Here is a 20,995-nt window from a genome sequence, read left to right as displayed (position 1 = left end):
TCCAGCCTTCCTTACCTTGGCCATGTCCCTGAGTATGGCATACCTTGTGCTTCGTGATACTCCAGTAACGTTGCAGCTCTGAAATATGGCAAAACTGGTGGCAAATGGCAGCTTGATGATTATTCATGGGCAGTTATTTTGCGCCTTTTTTTATCAACACGCTTCTTGCGACCCTGTTGGATATTTGCCATGAAGCGCTTGATTGTTCGGTGATCACGCTTCAAAAGTTTGGCAATTTCAAGATTGCTGCGTCCCTCTGCAAGATATCTCACAATTTTTTGACTTTTCAGAGTCCTTCAAATCTTTCTTCTGACCCATTTTGCCAAATAATTAAGCACACCTTATATAGGGTGTTGATGTCATTAGACCACACCCCTCATTAGAGATGCAAATCACCTGATTTACATAATTGGCAGTTGGCTTTCAAGCCTACACAGCTTGCAGTAGGAGAACATGTATAAAAAAGATGATGTAATCAAAATACTCATTTGCCTAATAATTCTGCACACAGTGTAGTTTTGCTTTTTCCATGAAACATGATACCGTAGACTTGCTCCCTTGATCTTTTGGGCCCTGATGATTAGGCCATTGGCTCATCACATCTGGTTTTGATTCTTGATTACATACCGTACTTCCTCCTAAAAAGAAGCATTTCTTGACTCGATCTCTGAACTATTCATACCTTCTATATCATCAGCAGCATAATCGCCTATATCAGAATAGTGTTGTGATGTTTTGTGCAGATGTCTTCAGATGAGGAGTGCACTAGAAGTCCCGTCGTTCCAAAAGACTCAGACCATGGCAGCTCAGTGTCTTCAGATTTTCAGGTAACACAAAAGAAAATATTTTGTCTCTTAAAATTTCCAATGATCTAATCCACAACACTCTGAACATATCAGAGACTGCAATAACTAACCCGTCTATAATATACAGAAGTGTTATCTTCCTAGCAATTAGAAAAGTTTTGGATTGGCAGATGAAGAAATCTACTTTTTAAAACCCTAATTGGTGGAGGTTCCTATCAGGACTGTGGAGTAGGTGTTATCCAAATCTCCGACTCCACAGCACAGCGTCACTACATAGCATGCACATAAAGTGCAGCACAGATTCATCTCCACTAAAATCCAAGATGCTTAGATCAGGAATAGAACATTTATAGGACTTTTCATAACTTTCCCAAATTATAATGATTTACAGCACATCCTGCATTGTACTGCTGTACCCAATTTATGCTATATTGTCGGAGTCAGTCTACTTTATAGCGACTCCACCAAAATGGAGACCGACTCAGGCTCCACAGCCCTGGTTCCAATAGGACTCCCTAAGGAGGTGCATGAAAAGCCATATCTTTATGGACAAAACCATGAACACCTACAAATCACACTAAAATATAAACCAATGAAACCAGAACAATTTATATTGCTCAACACATCTACTAACAAGCGATTTCTTTAAATTCAGCACAAAGTGCCACTTTTAATGACAACTGCAGTTTTTGTATTACTTAGCCACCTCATGATAAGCGTTTTTGGTACTTAGTACAGCCCTTCTGGCTGTTATTACCTGCTGCAAATGTGATGCATAGTCAGACACCAACTACTGGCAGCATTTTAAGGACATTTTAGCCCATTCCTCATGGGCAATATTCTCCAGTTCTCTAATAGTTTTGCACTTGCCTGTTGCAAGTTTGCCTTCTTAAACCCCATAGAAAACCTTTGTTCAGGTGACTGGCGACCAGGACTTCCTCTGACGTTAAAGGCGGCCTCAATAGTAAAAAGCTGCTCACACTTGTCAAACACTATGTTTGATGAGTGTGACCAACCTGTCAATCACTTTCCAAGCAATGCTTCAAATCGCTTGGAAAGTGTTTGAGAAAATCGCCGTGAAATTGCGCGGAAAAAAACGCGCGATTTCTGGGAAGGAGTCCGGTTTTTAGTGTCCGGAATAAAACGCTACGTGGGCCCATAGCCTAAGTGTGGGCATCGAGAAGCTTCAGGATGCCATTAACCTGCAGATTAATATCTACTGGTCAATGGCATCCTGAAGCTGAATGGATCTGCAGGTTAATAGCATTTTTTTCATGTGACAAGTTCCCTTTACCACAATGCGGAAGGGATCTCTCTCATTGAAGCAACAGCTTAAAAAATACAAATACAAATCCGACATCAATGCTTTGAACGTAACATCACATGTATTTTCTGAAATTTTTAATAAAGTCAAGACATTCTCTACATGCGTATCTCGGCCTGCTCAGAGCCTTGTACTGTCATCTGTCCTCACATCTGCTCCTACACAGACATTTACAAATTGTATGACACAAATGTTTACTATGACATAAGTGATGTGTGTTACCGCTGCACAACTTTACCTTTTACTTTTAGATATTTGCTGTTGGATCAGGCCTAGAGCCACAAACTTAAAGGGAATCTGTCACCAGGTTTTTGCTACCTCATCTGAGAGCAGCATAATGTAGGGGTAGAGACCCTGATTCCAGCCATGTCACATAGTTTACTGGGTGCAGAAGTTGTAACACAACTAGAGTTCTTCCTGCTGTAGATGTAACAAAGCTCAGAATGCTGCCCATACCCCTGATTAGCAGATTTCTGTGTATGTTGTATATTGACTGTAAGCTGCTAATTAGTTCTGGGGACATGGTTGGACCAGGAGACACGTGGGAGTAAAGGGCATGTCACACTAAGAGATATCGCTAGCAATATCGCTATAACTTGTGACGTTATAGCGATATTGCTAGCGATATCTCTGTGTCTGATACTTACCAGCGACCGGCTCCCCCGCTGGTTATCGCTGATCACGCGAGAACGTTCAGGACTGTTTCTCGTCGTCAGCTTCCTGTGGCGCTTCCTGCTGTGAGGACGAGCGACGCGTGGAGCCGGGCGGGAGGACGCAGGATCGCCTGGTGTGACAGGTAAGTAGCGACCCCCGTCCCCAGCGATGTCGCTGGTGAGATCTGCCTGTGTGGCAGCTCACTAGCGACCACCTAGCGATGTACCAGCGATCCTGACCGCGTCATATCGCTGGTCGGGATCGCTGGTACATCGCTAAGTGTGACAGTACCTTTAGTCTGGCAGTGACAATCTCCTGCTGATAAAACACTGTATTGAAACAACAGTGCACAGCCTAGTAAGTGATTACTAAATCAGGGTCTCGGCAGGTTTTTGCTTTGAAATCTGATGGCAGCATGAAGTAGGGGCTGATAAATTCGTTTTAAATTGGTATTCATTTTTTTAAACCTTACGTGTTCATGTAAAATTGCATGTAGGCACCCATCAGCTGCCTAGTTTCAGAAAATATATATCAGTATGACAGAACAATGTGATATTTATTCATTTTTTTATTTTATAATTCAGCATTTTTTTTGTTTTTCAAAAGCATAAAAGTTGTATAGCAGAAAAGCGGTTAAAGGGAACCTGTCACGTCATTTCAAACATCTAACCTGTCCCCAATGTGATGCATCACTAACACGTTTTTTTTTTTTTTTTCATTAAAATGGTGGTCTAATCATTCAAAAAGCACTGCATATAGTTACATGGTACCTGCTCGTTTAGTCATATGAGTGTCCTTCATTTTCTGTTCAGTCACGGGCATCGGCGCCCACTCAATTTGATTGATTTCCCTGGTGGTGCCGACGTCTCTGGAATCCCGCGCTTGTGCAGTGTTATGTGGTATACTTGCGCAGTGTGTAGCGTGGAGCCAGCCGCACTTGTACAGTGTTAATGAACATACAACCCAAAACCATTTCCCTATACATGGGAAAGGTAACACTCCACATAATCAATGAACATACTGATCCTACAGCCGCTATACCATAGATGTGATCAAGAAGTGTTTAGCACAAACTTAATATCAAGAATTTTATTGAAAATTTACACATAAAATAAAACACAATAATTGTTGGTGCCTCAAACCAGACAAAAAAAAAAGAAGGAATCAGATAAAAGTAGGGAAAACAAACCAAACTACCCAGGAGAACAGGGTATTCAGTTTGGTATACACATATCATTATATTGCTATATGAGGTGTGACTGTACAGCTTGAACACCTCCATATATGATGAAACATTTTCCTGCAATTAAACATGCTCCATCAGTGGCAAACAATAAAGGCGCCCTCAGGAAGAAGCATTTGCGGTGCGAAACGCGCGTCGGAGTCTGGATGATCAGCGTGCCATTTGGCACTACACTCTTACGGGGAACGCCATCTCAGGTATGATGATGTGACCCGGTGTTTTCATCCTTATATTTCATTTGAGCACGGTGATGCCGGATGGGCTCATGTAACTTACTAAGGAAGCATTTCATTTTCTTGACCGTCAACTTTGTGGGCTGTTTTGATGCTATTATTGCACTTTAAAATATCTGCACAGACACTTTGTTTGTCACTGATGGAGCATGTTTAATTGCAGGAAAATGTTTCATCATATATGGAGGTGTTCAAGCTGTACAGTCACACCTCATATAGCAAAATAATGATTTGTGTTTACTAAACTGAATACCCTGTCTCCTGAGTAGCTGTACAGGCACACCGAATATAGCAATATAATGATATGTGTATACCAAACTGAATACCCTGTTCTCCTGAGTACTTTGGTTTGTTTTCCCTGCTTTCGTCTGATTCCTTCATTTTTTTTGTCTGGTTTGAGGCACCAACAATTATTTTGTTTTATTTTATGTGTAAATTTTCAATAAAATTCTTGATATTAAGTTTGTGTTAAACACTTCTTGATCACATCTATGGTATAGCGGCTGTAGGATCAGTATGTTCAGTCACTTGCACAGTGTGTAGCATGGAGCTAGTATGTAGCGTGGAGCCAGCCGCACATGCACAGTGTGTAGTGTGGGGCTAGTATGTAGCGTGGAGCCAGCCGCACATGCACAGTGTGTAGCGTGGGGCTAGTATGTAGCGTGGAGCCAGCCGCACATGCACAGTGTGTAGCGTGGAGCTAGTATGTAGCGTGGAGCCAGCCGCACTTGCACAGTGTGGAGCTAGTATGTAGCGTGGAGCCAGCCGCACTTGCACAGTGTGTAGCGTGGAGCTACTATGTAGCGTGGAACCAGCCGCACTTGCACAGTGTGTAGCGTGGAGCTACTATGTAGCGTGGAACCAGCCGCACTTGCACAGTGTGTAGTATGTAGCGTGGAGCCAGCCGCACTTGCACAGTGTGTAGCGTGGAGCTAGTATGTAGCGTGGAGCCAGCCGCGCTTGCACAGTGTGTAGCGTGGAGCTAGTATGTAGCGTGGAGCCAGCCACGCTTGCGCACTGTTGATCGGGGAGCTGCGCCGTAATGCTCTCCACTCGACACTGAGCAAGTGTGGCCGGCTACACATTGCGCAAACGCGGCTGCCCGCTTGACACTGCACAAGCATGATTGCAATCGCCACACTGCTAAAGCACGGGATTCCAGTGACATTGGCGCAACCAGGGAAATGAATAAAATTGTGTGGGTGGCGACGGCCATGACCGATCAAAGTGAAGCACACCGCTATGACTAAACAGGCAGGTACTATATGAAGTGCTTTTTGGACATCATTACAGCACAGTTTGTAATGAAAAAAATGTGTTAGTGATGCACATGGCATATAACAACACACTGGGACAGTTTCGATGCCTGAAATGAGGTGACAGGTTCCCTTTAATGCTTTCACTTTATAGGATTTATCTTGAGGAGCGTTGTCTTTTGCAACGAGACGCAATGATATGTGTGTTTCTGCTTGTCGTATTTTTTTCCTCTCACATCACTGCTTCCATTTTTTCTTCCTGTTAGGAGACACTGTACTTTACTTGTCTATATGCTTTCAATGTGAACATGCTCTTGAAGGAAGAGAGAGGCTTTGTTCTGCAGATCCGACAGTCCTACAAATGACATCCATCTCCTGGTTTCATTACACGGTTAAGCAGCTCCTGTTCTTCCGACTCTTTTGTGACAGGATGAATATGAGGAGCTTCTTCGCTATGCTGTGGTAACTCCTAAGTTTGGGCCTCATTTCCTCAGGGAGCATCAAGTGACTGCTGAACAAACCACAAGTGACAGGATCTCAGGTCCCAGGGAAGCGGTGCAAGAGAAAATTCCAGGTAATGTCAGGTAGGCGCGTATACAGCTATATGGACACACTGCTGGAAATATTACATGGCCATGTTATACTCAGAAATATGATAGATGGCAACAGAATCTGTTCTGTTTTTTTATTTTTACCAAAATAATAGTTCAAACCTTTCAAAGATCGTTAAGACGGAAAAATTCTGATCCAATACCGGTACTTCCTTAACAGTAGCCATACACATGAATTAGGCTGTGTGCACACACAGCATTTTTTTTTTTAGCGAATTTGCCAATAAAAACGCTAAAAATAAGCTTCCCATTGACTTCTATGCATTTTGCACTTTTTGTGCATATTGATGCGTTTTTTACCGTGAAAAAAACGCTTTGCGGTTAAAAAAGCAGCATGCTCATTAATTTTGCGGATTTTTCCACATTTCTGGCCATTTCTATGGGTCTGGAACCGCGTGGAAAAAAAGGCGTTTTTTTCTGCGCCGTTTTTGCGCAAAAAACGCGCAATTTCTGGGAAGGGAATCCGTTTCTAAGCAGAATTTTTCTTCTACGTGTGCACATAGCCTTAAAAGTCACTTTTATCCACCGGGTAAGTGACCTAGATGTGTTTGGGTCACATGATTTTGCCCTAACAGTCAATGTTGAAGGGAAGGAAGGAGATGGGGCATGTCGGATTTCAATATGTTCAATAGGTTGTTTCTAAATGTTTCTGGCCGGGGCTTATTTCTCTCCCCATATTAAAATCAGCATATGCTCTCAGCCAAGCCTGGCGTGCTTGTTTATAGTGGAGATGGGAAAAAAAATCGGATAATCATTTCATCTATGGCCAGATATTGTATTGGCTATTTTGGACTAGATCAATTTGTAAAAAAAAAAATGCCAAATTTGACTCAAGCCAATGAAAATCTCAGCAGGAACATTTGTATACAGGCTATGATATTGTATCAGATAAAACATGGCTGCCGTCTTTCAAAAACTAAAACATGCTTGGTGTAAAGATGAATGAGAATAACCAGAGTAAATTTGGACATGCCGGATCCTTAACTCCCTTGAAATCCTCTGTTGAGGGGAGGATTAGGAGGAACCCCCCCACCCATACACATTAGATGTTCAGCCAAACCTGTCGGTATCGGCAGATTTGCACAGTGTTATTCTAATGTGTGTGGAGTCCTTAACCCCTTAGTGACAGAGCCAATTTGCTACTTAATGACTAGGCCAATTTTTACAATTCTGACCACTGTCACTTTAAGAGGTTATAGCTCTGGAACGCTTTAACGGATCCCGCTGATTCTGATTGTTTTTTCGTGAAATATTGTACTTTATGATATTGGTAAACTTTATTCGATATGACTTGTGTTTATTTGTGAAAAAAACAGAAATATGTTGAAAATTGTAAAAAATTTTCCAATTTTCAAACTTTGAATTTTTATGCCCTTAAATCTGAGTAATATGTCACACAAAATAGTTATTAACATTTCCCACATGTCTACTTTACATAAGCACAATTTTGGAAACAAATTTTTTTTTTTTTTTGTTAGGAAGTTATAAGGGTTAAAAGTTGACCAGCAATTTCTTATTTTTACAACCAAATTTACAAAACCATTTTTTTAGGGACCACATCACATTTGAAGTCACTTTGAGGGGTGTACATGACAGAAAATACCCACAAGTGACTAAAGACTGCACCCCTCAAGGTGCTCAAAACCACATTCAAGAAGTTTATTATCCCTTTATGTGTTTCACAGGAACTGAAGCAATGTGGAAGGAAAAAATGAACATTTAACTTTTTTTCACAAATATTTTACTTCACAACCAATTTTTTTTTTATTTTCACAAGTGTAAAAAGAGACAATGAACCACAAAATTAGTGTGCAATTTCTCCTAAATACGCTAATACCCCTTATGTGGGGGTAAACCACTGTTTGTGCGCACGGCAAAGCTCGAAAGGGAAGGAGCGCCGTTTGACTTTTTCAATGCAGAATTGTCTGGAATTGAAATCGGACGCCATGTCACATATGGAGAACCTCTGATGTGCCTAAAAAGTGGAATACCCCCACAAGTAACCCCATTTTGGAAACTAGACCACCTAAGGAACTTGTCTAAATGTGTGGTGAGCACTTTGAACCCCCAGGTATTTCGCTAAAGTTTATAACGCAGAGCCGTGAAAATAAAAAATCATATTTTTTTTTCCACAAAAATATTTCTTTAGCCACCAATTTTTTATTTTCCCAAGGGTAACAGGAGAAATTGGGCCCCAAAAGTTTTTGTGCAATTTGTCCTGAGTACACTGATACCCCAGATATGGGGGTAAACCACTGTTTGGGCGCATGGCAGAGCTCGGAAGGGAAGGAGCACCGTTTTGGAATGCAGACTTTGATGAAATGGTCTGCGGGCGTCTTGTTGCATTTGCAGAGCCCCTGATGTGCCTAAACAGTAGAAACCCCCACAAGTGACCCCATTGTGGAAACTAGACCCCCAAGGAACTTATCTAGATGTGTGGTGAACACTTTGAACCCCCAAGTGTTTGACAGATGTTTATAACTTAGAGCCGTGAAAATAAAAAATCATATTTTTTCCACAAAAATGATCTTTTCGCCCCCAAATTTTTATTTTCACAAGGGTAACAGGAGAAATTAGACCCCCCCCCTTCCAAAGTTGTTGTGCAATTTGTCCTGAGTACGCCGATACCCCGTATGTGGGGGTAAAGCACTGTTTGGGTGCATGGCAGAACTCGGAATGGAAGAAGCCCGTTTGACTTTTTCAACACAGAACTGGCTGGAATTGAGATTGGATGCCATGTCGCTTTTGGAGAGCCCCTGCACAGAGATTGAAGCTTCAGAGACTGGGAGTTCTGTGGAAACTGTTTGGGTAAGAATACAAGGACAGAACAATGGAAAGGACACCATTGTAGGCATTTACTACAGGCCGCCTGTGCAAGCTGAAGATAAGGATGAACTCTTTATGCATCAAATGGCCAAGTTCTCCAAAAAATATGACATAGTTGTCATGGGAGATTTCAACTATCCCGACATTTGTTGGTAATCTCTCTCAGGCAAAACTAACAGGTCAAGGAAATTCTTATCCTCTATTGCTGACAACTTTATCTTCCAAAAGGTAGGGGAGAAAACAAGGGGAACTGCTACCTTGGATCTAATCCTTATAAACAGGGAGGAAATGGTTGAGGAGGTAAAAGTGGCTGGGACCCTAGGAGGTAGCGACCATACTATTTTAGAATTTTGGATAACTAGAGGCGGAAGACCTGCGAAGACTCAGACGTCAAGGTTAGATTTCAGAAAGGCAGATTTTAAGGGATTCAGAAAGAGAATTGGAGGGATCCAATGGCTGGATATCCTTAAAGACAAAAATGTCCAGGAAGGATGGGACATCTTGAAAAATGAAATTCTCAAAGCACAGTTGTTAACAATTCCGAAAAGAGGGAAGAATAGGAAGCATTTAAGGAAACCAGGATGGATGAACACAGAACTTAAGCACATGCTAAAAAGGAAGAAAAAAATGTTTATAAAATGGAAAGAGGGAGGCATATCTAAAGAAGAATATAATGCTGTCTGCAGAACCTGCAGGGCACAAATCAGATTAGCTAAAGCTGAAAATGAATTGAGGCTTGCAAGAGATGTCAAAAGCAATAATAAAGGATTTTGGGGATATGTCAAAAGTAAAAGAAAAGTCAAAGATGCTATAGGATTTTTACAGGATGAAAATGATGAAATTGTAAGACAGGATGCTGAGAAGGCTGAACTTTTAAATTCCCATTTTGCATCTGTTTTCTCTCAGAAAGGAAATGTAACATCAACTGTTCTTCACTGTCCTATTAAGAGAATAGAAGAATCCATGATATCTATAAACAGAAAGATAGTGAGGAAACACTTAGCTAACCTAAATGAATTCAAGTCTCCAGGTCCAGATGAATTACACCCCAGAGTACTGAAGGAGATAGCAGAAGAAATTTTTGAACCCCTCTCCATAATCTTTGAAAATTCTTGGAGAACAGGAGAAGTGCCAGAAGACTGGAGAAGAGCAAATGTTGTTCCTATCTTCAAAAAGGGGAAGAGGGTGGACCCAGGCAACTATAGGCCGGTGAGTCTGACTTCTATACCAGGAAAGATCTTTGAACAAATTATTAAACAACATGTATGTCAGTACCTGGATAAGAATGAAGTGATTAAACAGAGTCAGCATGGGTTTGTAACTAATAAGTCATGTCAGACTAACTTAATTTCCTTCTATGATGGAATCCCTTGTTGGGTGGATCAAGGAAATGCTGTAGATATAGTATATCTTGACTTCAGCAAAGCATTTGACAAAGTCTCTCATACAATCCTTATTGAAAAAATTACTAAGTATGGAATGGACAAGGCAACTGTTAGGTGGATTCATAACTGGCTTAGTGATCGGACCCAAAGAGTGGTCGTAAATGGCTGCACATCCAGTTGGAAGAATGTCTCAAGTGGAGTACCACAGGGCTCTGTCCTGGGCCCTGTATTGTTCAACATCTTTATCAACGATTTAGATGAAGGAATTGAGGGTAAACTGATTAAATTTGCTGATGACACAAAGCTAGGAGGGATAGCTAATACTAGAGAAGAGAGAGAGAGGATTCAAAAAGATATAAATAAACTGGAGAAGTGGGCAGCAACTAACAGAATGGTTTTTAACAGGGAGAAATGCAAAGTACTACATCTGGGCAATAAAAATGAAAAAAGCATATACAGAATGGAAGGAATAGGGCTAAGTGATAGCACATGTGAAAAAGACTTGGGTATACTAATAGATCACAGACTGAATGAGTCAACAGTGTGATGCAGCAGCAAAAAAGGCAAATGCAATTCTAGGATGTATATACAGTCTAGATCACGTGAAGTCATTATTTCCCTCTACTCCTCTTTGGTCAGACCTCATCTGGAATATTGTGTCCAGTTTTGGGCACCACATTTTAAAAAAGACATCAACAAACTGGAGCAAGTTCAGAAAAGAGCGACCAGAATGGTGACCGGTCTGCAAACCCTGTCTTATGAGGAAAGGTTGCAGGATTTGGGAATGTTTAGTTTGCAAAAGAGAAGACTGAGAGGAGACTTAATAGCTGTCTACAAATATCTAAAGGGCTGTCACATTGTAGAAGGATCAACTTTATTCTCATTTGCACAAGGAAAGACTAGAAGCAATGGGATGAAACTGAATGGGAGGAGACACAGAATAGATATTAGAAAAAACTTTTTGACAGAGTGATCAATGAGTGGAACAGGCTGCCACGAGAAGTGGTGAGTTCTCTTTCAATGGAAGTCTTCAAACAGAGGCTGGACAGACATCTGACTGGGATGATTTAGAGAATCCTGCTTTGAGCAGGGGGTTGGACCAGATGGCCCAGGAGGTCCCTTCCAACTCTACAATTCTATGATTCTATGATGTGTCTTAACAGTGGAAACCCCCAATTCTAGCTCCAAACCTAACCCTTATCCCAACCATACACCAACCCCATCACATCCGTAATCCCAACCATAACCCTAACCACAAATCTAACCCTAACTCTAGCCCCTAACCCTAACTTTAGCCCAACTCTAACCCTAATGGGAAAATGGAAATACATTTTTTTATTTTATTATTTTTCCCTAACTAAGGAAATGATAAAAGGGGGTTTGATTTTACTATTTTTTTTTATTTTGATCACTGTGATAGGGTCTATCACAGTAATCATAGAATCGTAGAGTTGGAAGGGACCTCCTGGGCCATCTGGTCCAACCCCCTGCTCAAAGCAGGATTCGCTAAATCATCCCAGTCAGATGTCTGTCCAGCCTCTGTTTGAAGACTTCCATTGAAGGAGAACTCACCACTTCTCGTGGCAGCCTGTTCCACTCATTGATCACTCTGTCAAAAAGTTTTTTCTAATATCTAATCTGTGTCTCCTCCCATTCAGTTTCATCCCATTGCTTCTAGTCTTTCCTTGTGCAAATGAGAATAAAGTTGATCCTTCTACAATGTGACAGCCCTTTAGATATTTGTAGACAGCTATTAAGTCTCCTCTCAGTCTTCTCTTTTGCAAACTAAACATTCCCAAATCCTGCAACCTTTCCTCATAAGACAGGGTTTGCAGACCGGTCACCATTCTGGTCGCTCTTTTCTGAACTTGCTCCAGTTTGTTGATGTCTTTTTTAAAATGTGGTGCCCAAAACTGGACACAATATTCCAGATGAGGTCTTACCAAAGAGGAGTAGAGGGAAATAATGACTTCACGTGATCTAGACTGTATGCTTCTGTTAATACATCCTAGAATTGCATTTGCCTTTTTTGCTGCTGCATCACACTGTTGACTCATATTCAGTCTGTGATCTATTAGTATACCCAAGTCTTTTTCACATGTGCTGTCACTTAGCCCTATTCCTCCCATTCTATATATGCTTTTTTCATTTTTATTGCCCAGATGTAGTACTTTGCATTTCTCCCTGTTAAAAACCATTCTGTTAGTTGCTGCCCACTTCTCCAGTTTATTTAAATCTTTTTGAATCCTCTCTCTCTCTTCTCTAGTATTAGCTATCCCTCCTAGCTTTGTGTCATCAGCAAATTTAATCAGTTTACCCTCAATTCCTTCATCTAAATCGTTGATAAAGATGTTGAACAATACAGGGCCCAGGACAGAGCCCAGTGGTACCCCACTTGAGACATTCTTCCAACTGGATGTGCAGCCATTTACGACCACTCTTTGGGTCCGATCACTAAGCCAGTTATGAATCCACCTAACAGTTGCCTTGTCCATTCCATACTTAGTTATTTTTTCAATAAGGATTGTATGAGAGACTTTGTCAAATGCTTTGCTGAAGTCAAGATATACTATATCTACAGCATTTCCTTGATCCACCCAATCAGTAATACCGTCATAGAAGGAAATTAAATTAGTCTGACATGACTTATTAGTTAGAAACCCATGCTGACTCTGTTTAATCACTTCATTCTTATCCAGGTATTGACATACATGTTGTTTAATAATTTGTTCAAAGATCTTTCCTGGTATAGAAGTCAGACTCACCGGCCTATAGTTGCCTGGGTCCACCTTCTTCCCCTTTTTGAAGATAGGAACAACATTTGCTCTTCTCCAGTCTTCTGGCACTTCTCCTGTTCTCCAAGAATTTTCAAAGATTATGGAGAGGGGTTCAAAAATTTCTTCTGCTATCTCCTTCAGTACTCTGGGGTGTAATTCATCTGGACCTGGAGACTTGAATTCATTTAGGTTAGCTAAGTGTTTCCTCACTATCTTTCTGTTTATAGATATCCTGGATTCTTCTATTCCCTTAATAGGACAGTGAATAACAGTTGATGTTACATTTCCTTTCTGAGAGAAAACAGATGCAAAATAGGAATTTAAAAGTTCAGCCTTCTCAACATCCTGTCTTACCATTTCATCATTTTCAACCTGTAAAAATCCTATAGCATCTTTGACTTTTCTTTTGCTTTTGACATATCCCCAAAATCCTTTATTATTGCTTTTGACATCTCTTGCAAGCCTCAATTCATTTTCAGCTTTAGATAATCTGATTTGTGCCCTGCAGGTTCTGCAGACAGCATTATATTCTTCTTTAGATATGCCTCCCTCTTTCCATTTTATAAACATTTTTTTCTTCCTTTTTAGCATGTGCTTAAGTTCTGTGTTCATCCATCCTGGTTTCCTTAAATGCTTCCTATTCTTCCCTCTTTTCGGAATTGTTAACAACTGTGCTTTGAGAATTTCATTTTTCAAGATTTCCCATCCTTCCTGGACATTTTTGTCTTTAAGGATATCCAGCCATTGGATCCCTCCAATTCTCTTTCTGAATCCCTTAAAATCTGCCTTTCTGAAATCTAACCTTGACGTCTGAGTCTTCACAGGTCTTCCGCCTCTAGTTATCCAAAATTCTAAAATAGCATGGTCGCTACCTCCTAGGGTCCCAGCCACTTTTACCTCCTCAACCATTTCCTCCCTGTTTATAAGAATTAGATCCAAGGTAGCAGTTCCCCTTGTTTTCACCCTTACCTTTTGGAAGATAAAGTTGTCAGCAAGAGAGGATAAGAATTTCCTTGACCTGTTAGTTTTGCCTGAGAGAGATTCCCAACAAATGTCTGGATAGTTGAAATCTCCCATGACAACTATGTCATATTTTTTGGAGAACTTGGCCATTTGATGCATAAAGAGTTCATCCATATCTTCAGCTTGCACAGGTGGCCTGTAGTAAATGCCTACAATGGTGTCCTTTCCATTGTTCTGTCCTTGTATTCTTACCCAAACAGTTTCCACAGAACTCCCAGTCTCTGAAGCTTCAATCTCTGTGCAGATATACGCGTTTCTAACATACAATGCGACACCCCCTCCTCGTTTATCAAGTCTGTTTCTTGCAAATAAGTTGTATCCTTCTAGTCTTGTATTCCAATCATGTGTATTGTCCCACCAAGTTTCAGTGATTCCAATGACATCGTATTTCTTTTCCTGTGTTAGTAGTTCCAACTCTCCTTGTTTGTTGCCCATGCTTTGTGCATTAGTATAGAAACATTTTAGTTTGTGATTGGTTTCTCTTTCTCCAATATTTTTATTAATTAGATTCTTTCGTCTTTGTTCTTCCTTTCCACTTCTAATAGCAAAGTTCTCAATAGCATTTGTCAGGTGTATGGCTTTTTCTGGTCTTTTGCTTCCCTTCCCACGTTGTTCTAGTTTAAAGCTCTCCTTACAAGTGTAGCAAGGCGACTTCCAAATACCTGCTTTCCAGTCTTCGTAAGGTGCACCCCATCTCTAGCAAGTAGTCCATCGTATAAGTAGTTCACTCCGTGATCCAGAAATCCAAATCGTTGCTGATTTTCAAAATGAACGAATAGGAAAAATCTCCTAATGTTGCCCGGTGCCGACCTGTAGATCTTGGCGGGCACACTGCGCTTACTCCTGCCATTTTCTTCCCGGAAGATGCTGGCAGCCATTGGGGGGGAAGCAGGAGGACCCAAGGACACCGGGAAGTACCTGGGGGATCGGGGACCCTATTTCTCTCTCTGATGTGCGATCACATCAGAGGAGAGAGAAATTAAATGGGAAATCAGATTTTTTTTTTTTTTTGCAGTCGCCATTATACCGTTAATAACGGTGATCGCAACACCGGGGTCAGTAAAAACCGACCCGAATCATGCTCTCTGGGGGTCTCGGCTGACCCCGGAGAAATTCCGACTCTGGGAGGCTCTATAACCTTAAATCTCTGCGCTGTTGATTAACAGCGCTGTGGTTTCAGTACCCTTAATTGCCGCCGTTAAAAAGCGCATCGCAGTCGTTAAGGGGTTAAAGGGAATCTCTCTGCAGGATCAACCCTCCTAAGCTGTCTATATGGGCATGTAGATCTTAGGAAGCTGAATAAAATGATACCATGATATCTGCGACCCAATGTCTTATTCCAGAGAAATCAACATTTCTCCTACGCCTCATTGGGGGACACACACAGTGGGGTGTTATGCTGCTGGCCACTAGGAGGACACTAAGTAAGGCTGGTTTCACATTTGCGTTAAAACAACGCTGCGCCCTGCGTCGTTAAGCCCCGCCCCGAGCCGGCTCCCTGCCCGCCCCATCCGGGATCACCGCCTACTTTCGCATTTGCACGCATGCGATCGGCGCACCCTATCTTTAGCATAGGGTGCGCAGATCATGCGCTGCCAGTGTGAAAGTAGCGTGCTGCACACTTTTGACGGTGCGCCGTGCGCGCCAAAATGCAACATGCTGCATTTCGGGGCGCACCGTCAAAAGTGCGCAGCACGCTACTTTCACACTGGCAGCGCATGATCTGCGCACCCTATGCTAAAGATAGGGTGCGCCGATCGCATGCGTGCAAATGCGAAAGTAGGCGGTGATCCCGGATGGGGCGGGCAGGGAGCCGGCTCGGGGCGGGGCTTAACGACGCAGGGCGCAGCGTTGTTTTAACGCAAATGTGAAACCAGCCTACACCAGAAAAAAGTTAGCTCCTCCCCTGCAGTATACACCCTCTCGCTGGCTGAGATTTCTCCAGTTCTTGCTTAGTGTCTGTAGGAGGCACTTGGGTCTGGTTTCAGACCCCACCGTTTTCATTTTATTTTTGAATTTTCTGTAAATTTTTATTTTTTAATTAACGGAGTGAAGGGGGCGACGGTTCCTTTCTACGGCCCGCTCTCCCCCGAACCAACAACAGCCAAGCACACGGAGTATACCTCGCCGTACACTTTCCTGCGACTAATGGGGCTGATTCCTCTGACGATGGTTCCCTTACAGTCAGTACTCCACGGATACGAGGGCAAGCGCAACAGGACGTAGCACAGGAGTGCATGGAGAAGGACTTGAGCAGCGCTTTTTTGGATGCCCTGAATCAGCCCCAGAGCTTTCCATCCCCCTACCACAGGGTGGATCGATTGAGCATACCCCCTTTTAGACTTCCTCCAGCTCTGCTACATCGCCCGGAGGATGAGAGGCAAGAAGACCCCGGACAGCGACGACCTGCCTGAGCACAGGAGTGGAGGTATGGGGTCGGGTCCTGCCCCCGGGAGAAGCGCTGACTTAACGTCAGTGGCATTGCATCGGCGCTCCATGGCGACCCCCCCCGCTCTCATCGCTCGGGTATGCCAAAAATTTAGTCCCCAGCTTTTCCGGCCTACTAGGCCGCAATTTGATTAGCGCCGCCCACGCTAACGTCGCCGCCCCCTCCTCTTGACGCCTCTCATTACTTACAAGACGCGCAATTCTATTCTCGGGGGCCATGTCTTCAGCTGCCGTTAACCCTTTCATGAGCGCTATGCCTGCTCTGGACAGCCGGATACCGGGTGACACCACAGGACCACCGTTTTTCCTCCCGTTGGACCCAGCACAAGACCGGGTAAACTGCATCTGCCCTCAGATTAAAGCTTAACCCCTTCACGGCACATTCCCTGCAGCTGCAGACAGACTCTGCCGTTAACCCTTTCAGGAGCGCTATGCCTCAATCTAAGGAGGCTAAATGGGCTGTTAAAAAGCACACTGCGTTTTTTACCGTGTGTACCACTTGCAAGTCTGCCTTACCCAGTGCATAGACTAATCCGTTATGCACGGACTGCGACCTGGACTGCGCCCTGACCTGCGTGCCAATGTCTCTTGCCGCTGCTGCTGACGGGCTTCCTGCGTTTAGTAACCCTGACTGGGCTGTGTCCCTGTCACGGTCGGTGGAGTCTCTGACCCAGGGCGTCCTTGCCTCCCAAGGAGGACTCTGGCGTCAGCCGTGAACCGTCCCCCAGCAGGGGTCGTACTCGTCCAAGGGACGGTCAGCGCCTCAGCATCGGCGACTCCTGTCCCTCGCTCGCCCTCTCCTGAGGTTCACAGCGAGTACGGCTCTGAATTTGAATCTGACACATCAGCCCCTCAGAATCCCCCATCTGATCAAGAGTCGCTTGATTCTCTTATAGAATCAGTCAACAGGATTCTGAGGTTGGATGAGGAAAATATTCCCACTCCAGCACACCCTAGCTCATTTAAGAAAACCTAGCGTGTGCGCACGTTATTTACCAGCCATCCAGAAACCTAGGGATCGGCCACATGAGCGGTTCACAGGGCAAAAGTCTACTCAGGCTAAATACCCTTTTCATCCAGACCTAATGTAGGATTGGTTACAGTCTCCTCCGGTGGACCCTCCTGTATCGCGTCTTGCTTCTAAAACACTCCTATCTGTTTCTGAGGGTTCCTCAGTCAGAAACCCCTCCGATTGTCGAATTGACTACCTTGCCCGTTCAGTTTTTGAAGCTTCAGGAGCAGCGTTTTTTCCTTCTTCCGCGGCAATTTGGGTCACTAAGACAATGGCCGCTTGGGCAGAAGTTCTGATTACTTCCTTCCAAGGCACCAATCTTCCTCCGGAGGCAACCACTGTTGCCAGGCAGATAGTTCACTCAGCTGACTTTGTATTAGATGCTTCTTTTGATGACGCCAATTGCGCGGCTCAAACTGCCGCTAATGCGATCTCCATTAGAAGAGCCCTATGGCTCCGCGGCTGGCGGGCGGATGCCACACCTAAAAGATTGTTGTCTTCTCTCCCCTTTCAAACGGGTTGTCGTTTTGGAGTGAAAATGGACCAACTCATTTCTGATACTACCGGGGGAAAAAGTAAATTTCCTTCCTCAACAATAGGGGCTGTTCGGCCGTTTCGCAACCAACAGCCAACGAGTTTTCGATCTTCTCGCAACAATTCCGGTTGGTCCTCCTCTACCTTCTCTTCCGGATCAGGTCGGTCCCCGTGCGGAGGCAGAGGCTCCCATGTCTCATACAGACCTAACCGCTCTTGGAAACCCAGGCCTAGGGCTTTTTGATCTAGGGGAGCCAAATCTCCTAGATCTACCCAATGACAAGTGTGTCAGGGAGCTGGTGTCCTCCGGATACAAGATTGAATTTTCTTCTCCCCCTCCAACTCGGTTTTTCCTTTCCTTTCCCCCCAAGAAAAAGACGAGCCTTCCTTCAGGCTGTTCAGGCTCTGCTAAGGGTCAGAGTCATCATTCCGGTCCCTCATCACAAAAGATTCAGATGATTATATTCAAACCTTTTTACGTTTCTTAAAAAGGACGGGACGATGTGACCCATTCTGGATCTCAAACTGTTAAATCAGTTTGTCAGGGTACGGCGATTCCGAATGGAATCTCTCCGATCAGTTGTCGCTTCCATGGAAAAAGGAGAGTTCCTAGCATCCATCGACATCAAGGATGCTTGCCTTCACATTCCGATCTGCCCGTCCCACCAGCAGTTCCTGCGTTTTGCAATTCACAAGGAACACTTCCAGTTCATTGTCTTGCCCTTCGGACTCGCCACCGCCCCCAGGGTCTTTACCAAGGTCATGGCGGCTGTGATGGCCATTCTCCACTTTCGGGGAGTGGTGGTGTTACTGTATTCGGACAACCTGCTCATCAAGGGTCCGTCCCTTCCAGCCTGCGAGGAATCCATTGATAACAGTAAATACACTTTCTCGCCTGGGGTGGAAGATAATCTTTGAAAAATCTTTCCCAAAACCGGCTCAGCAGATTTCCCATTTAGGGATGATCTTGGACACTTCACGCGGGTTGGTCATTCTCCCTCCAGGAGAGACCCAAGCCTTACAACAGGCAGCGCGACTGTTTTCTCACTCCATTCGTTTCGACATGAGTTCTAGGAAAGTTGGTGTCAGCAATGGAAGCAGTTCCATTTGCACAGTTCTACCTCTGTCCCTTACAACACGCGTTGCTGTTAGCTTAGGACAAGAACCCGTTCTCCCTGGACCGTCGGATCCCTCTGTCCCTGCGGGTCAGGCAGTCCCTCTGGTGGTGGACACTGAGGTCCTCCCTGAATCAAGGGAGGTCTTTTCTCCCAGTATGATGGTTGGTAGTAACCACCGACGCAAGTTCCTCGGCGGGGGAGTGGTCTTTCGTCGCCACATGGCACAGGGTCATTGGTCAACCCGAGAGTCAGTCTCCCCATCAACATTTTGGAGATGCAAGCGATCAGATTAGCTCTACGGAGTTTCCATCGTCTCCTCGCAGGTCACATCAGGATCCAATCCGAACGCCACGGCTGTAGCGTATATCAACCGCCAGGGAGGTACCCGGAGCAGGATGGCCGTGCACGAAGCGAGTCACATCCTCCATTGGGCCTAGCATAGAAAATTGGGCGGCAGATTTTCTCAGTCGCCAAGGCATTGCCTCGGGAAAGTGGTCTCTTCATCCGGAAGTCTTTCAACAGATATGTCATCGTTGGGGGACTACGGATGTGGATCTCATGGCCTCAAGACTAAACAACAAGGTTCCTCGGCTCATTGCCCGATCGCGTGATCCTTGCGCCATCGGAGCGGACGCCCTAGTTCTGCCATGGAATCGGCTCCCGTACATCTTCCCTCTTCCTCCCTTGCTTCCGATGGTCATCAAGAAGATCAGAGCAGAGGGAGCACCAGTGATCCTTGTCGCGCCAGACTGGCCGCGCCAATCATGGTATGCAGAACTAATACAAATAGTTGCCGATGTCCCCTGGCGACTTCCAGATTGCACGGATCTACACTCGCAGGGCTCGATTTACCACCAGAACTCTGGGGCCATGTCTTTGACGGCGTGGCCGTTGAATCCTGGATTTTAGCACAGGCTGGGTTCTCACGACGTGATTTCCACCATGATTAGTGCTAGGAAGCCTGTTACCATGTGCATCTATTATCACCGCACCTGGAAAACCTTCTTTTCGTGGTGCAAGGATCATGGTCGATCACCTCTGGTGTTTTTCCATTCCGGCCATATTGGAATTCCTTCAATCTGGTTTAAAATCAGGCCTCGTGCTTAGCTTGCTCAAGGGCCAAATTTCGGCCTTGTCTGATATTCCGATGCAAAATTGCCACCAAACTTCAGGTCAAAACGTTCATTCAGAGAGTTTCCCATGTGGCGCCTCCTTATAGAAGGCCATTGGAATCATGGGACCTTAACCTGGTTCTCGGGGCCTTACAGGAAGCTCCTTTTGAACCGCTGCAGGACGTGACACTGTCCGTCCTCTCTTGGAAGGTGGTCATTCTAGTGTCAATTACGTCAATCAGATGAGTTTTGGAATTGGCAGCTCTGTCCTGCCGTTCTCCGTTCCTGAATTTTTCATCAGGAAAAGGTTCTCAGGACGTCCCCGTCCTTCCTGCCCAATTTCGTCTCCTCTTTCCATCTCAACGAGGAAATTGTTCTGCCTTTCCTTTTGTCCGGCCCCAGTCCATCGCATTGAGAAGGCCCTCCACACCCTGGATGTGGTTAGGGCGCTGAGACGGTACATCTCACGGACGACTCCCTTCCACAAGTCAGATGCCCTGTTCATGCTTCCAGAGGGGCATAGGAAGGGTCTAGCCGTGTCAAAGCAACGCTAGCCAGGTGGATTACCCTGGCAATTCAGTAGTCCTACTGTATCCGGAACATGCCTGTCCCAGTGGGGATTAAGGCGCACTC

The 20,995-nt window shown here is 44.3% G+C and overlaps 1 protein-coding gene across 3 annotated transcripts in view; it reads left to right on the top strand.

Moving 5' to 3' along the window:
- The window catches only part of POC5 (POC5 centriolar protein), an 86,927-nt gene that overhangs the window by 8,913 nt on the left and 57,019 nt on the right, over positions 1-20,995 (top strand). For all 3 annotated transcript variants that reach the window (XM_073584107.1, XM_073584106.1, XM_073584108.1), the window contains 2 exons: positions 744-827; positions 5,946-6,090. In XM_073584107.1, coding sequence (XP_073440208.1) covers positions 744-827; positions 5,946-6,090 — 229 coding nt within the window. The remainder of the gene's footprint in view (positions 1-743; positions 828-5,945; positions 6,091-20,995) is intronic.

Source organism: Dendrobates tinctorius, unplaced genomic scaffold (genome assembly GCF_039654945.1).
Source record: "Dendrobates tinctorius isolate UK_male_01 unplaced genomic scaffold, ASM3965494v1 ptg000083l, whole genome shotgun sequence".
NCBI lineage: Eukaryota > Metazoa > Chordata > Amphibia > Anura > Dendrobatidae > Dendrobates > Dendrobates tinctorius.
Note: the sequence above shows the minus strand (reverse complement) of the source record. Positions and strands in the feature narration are given on the sequence as shown.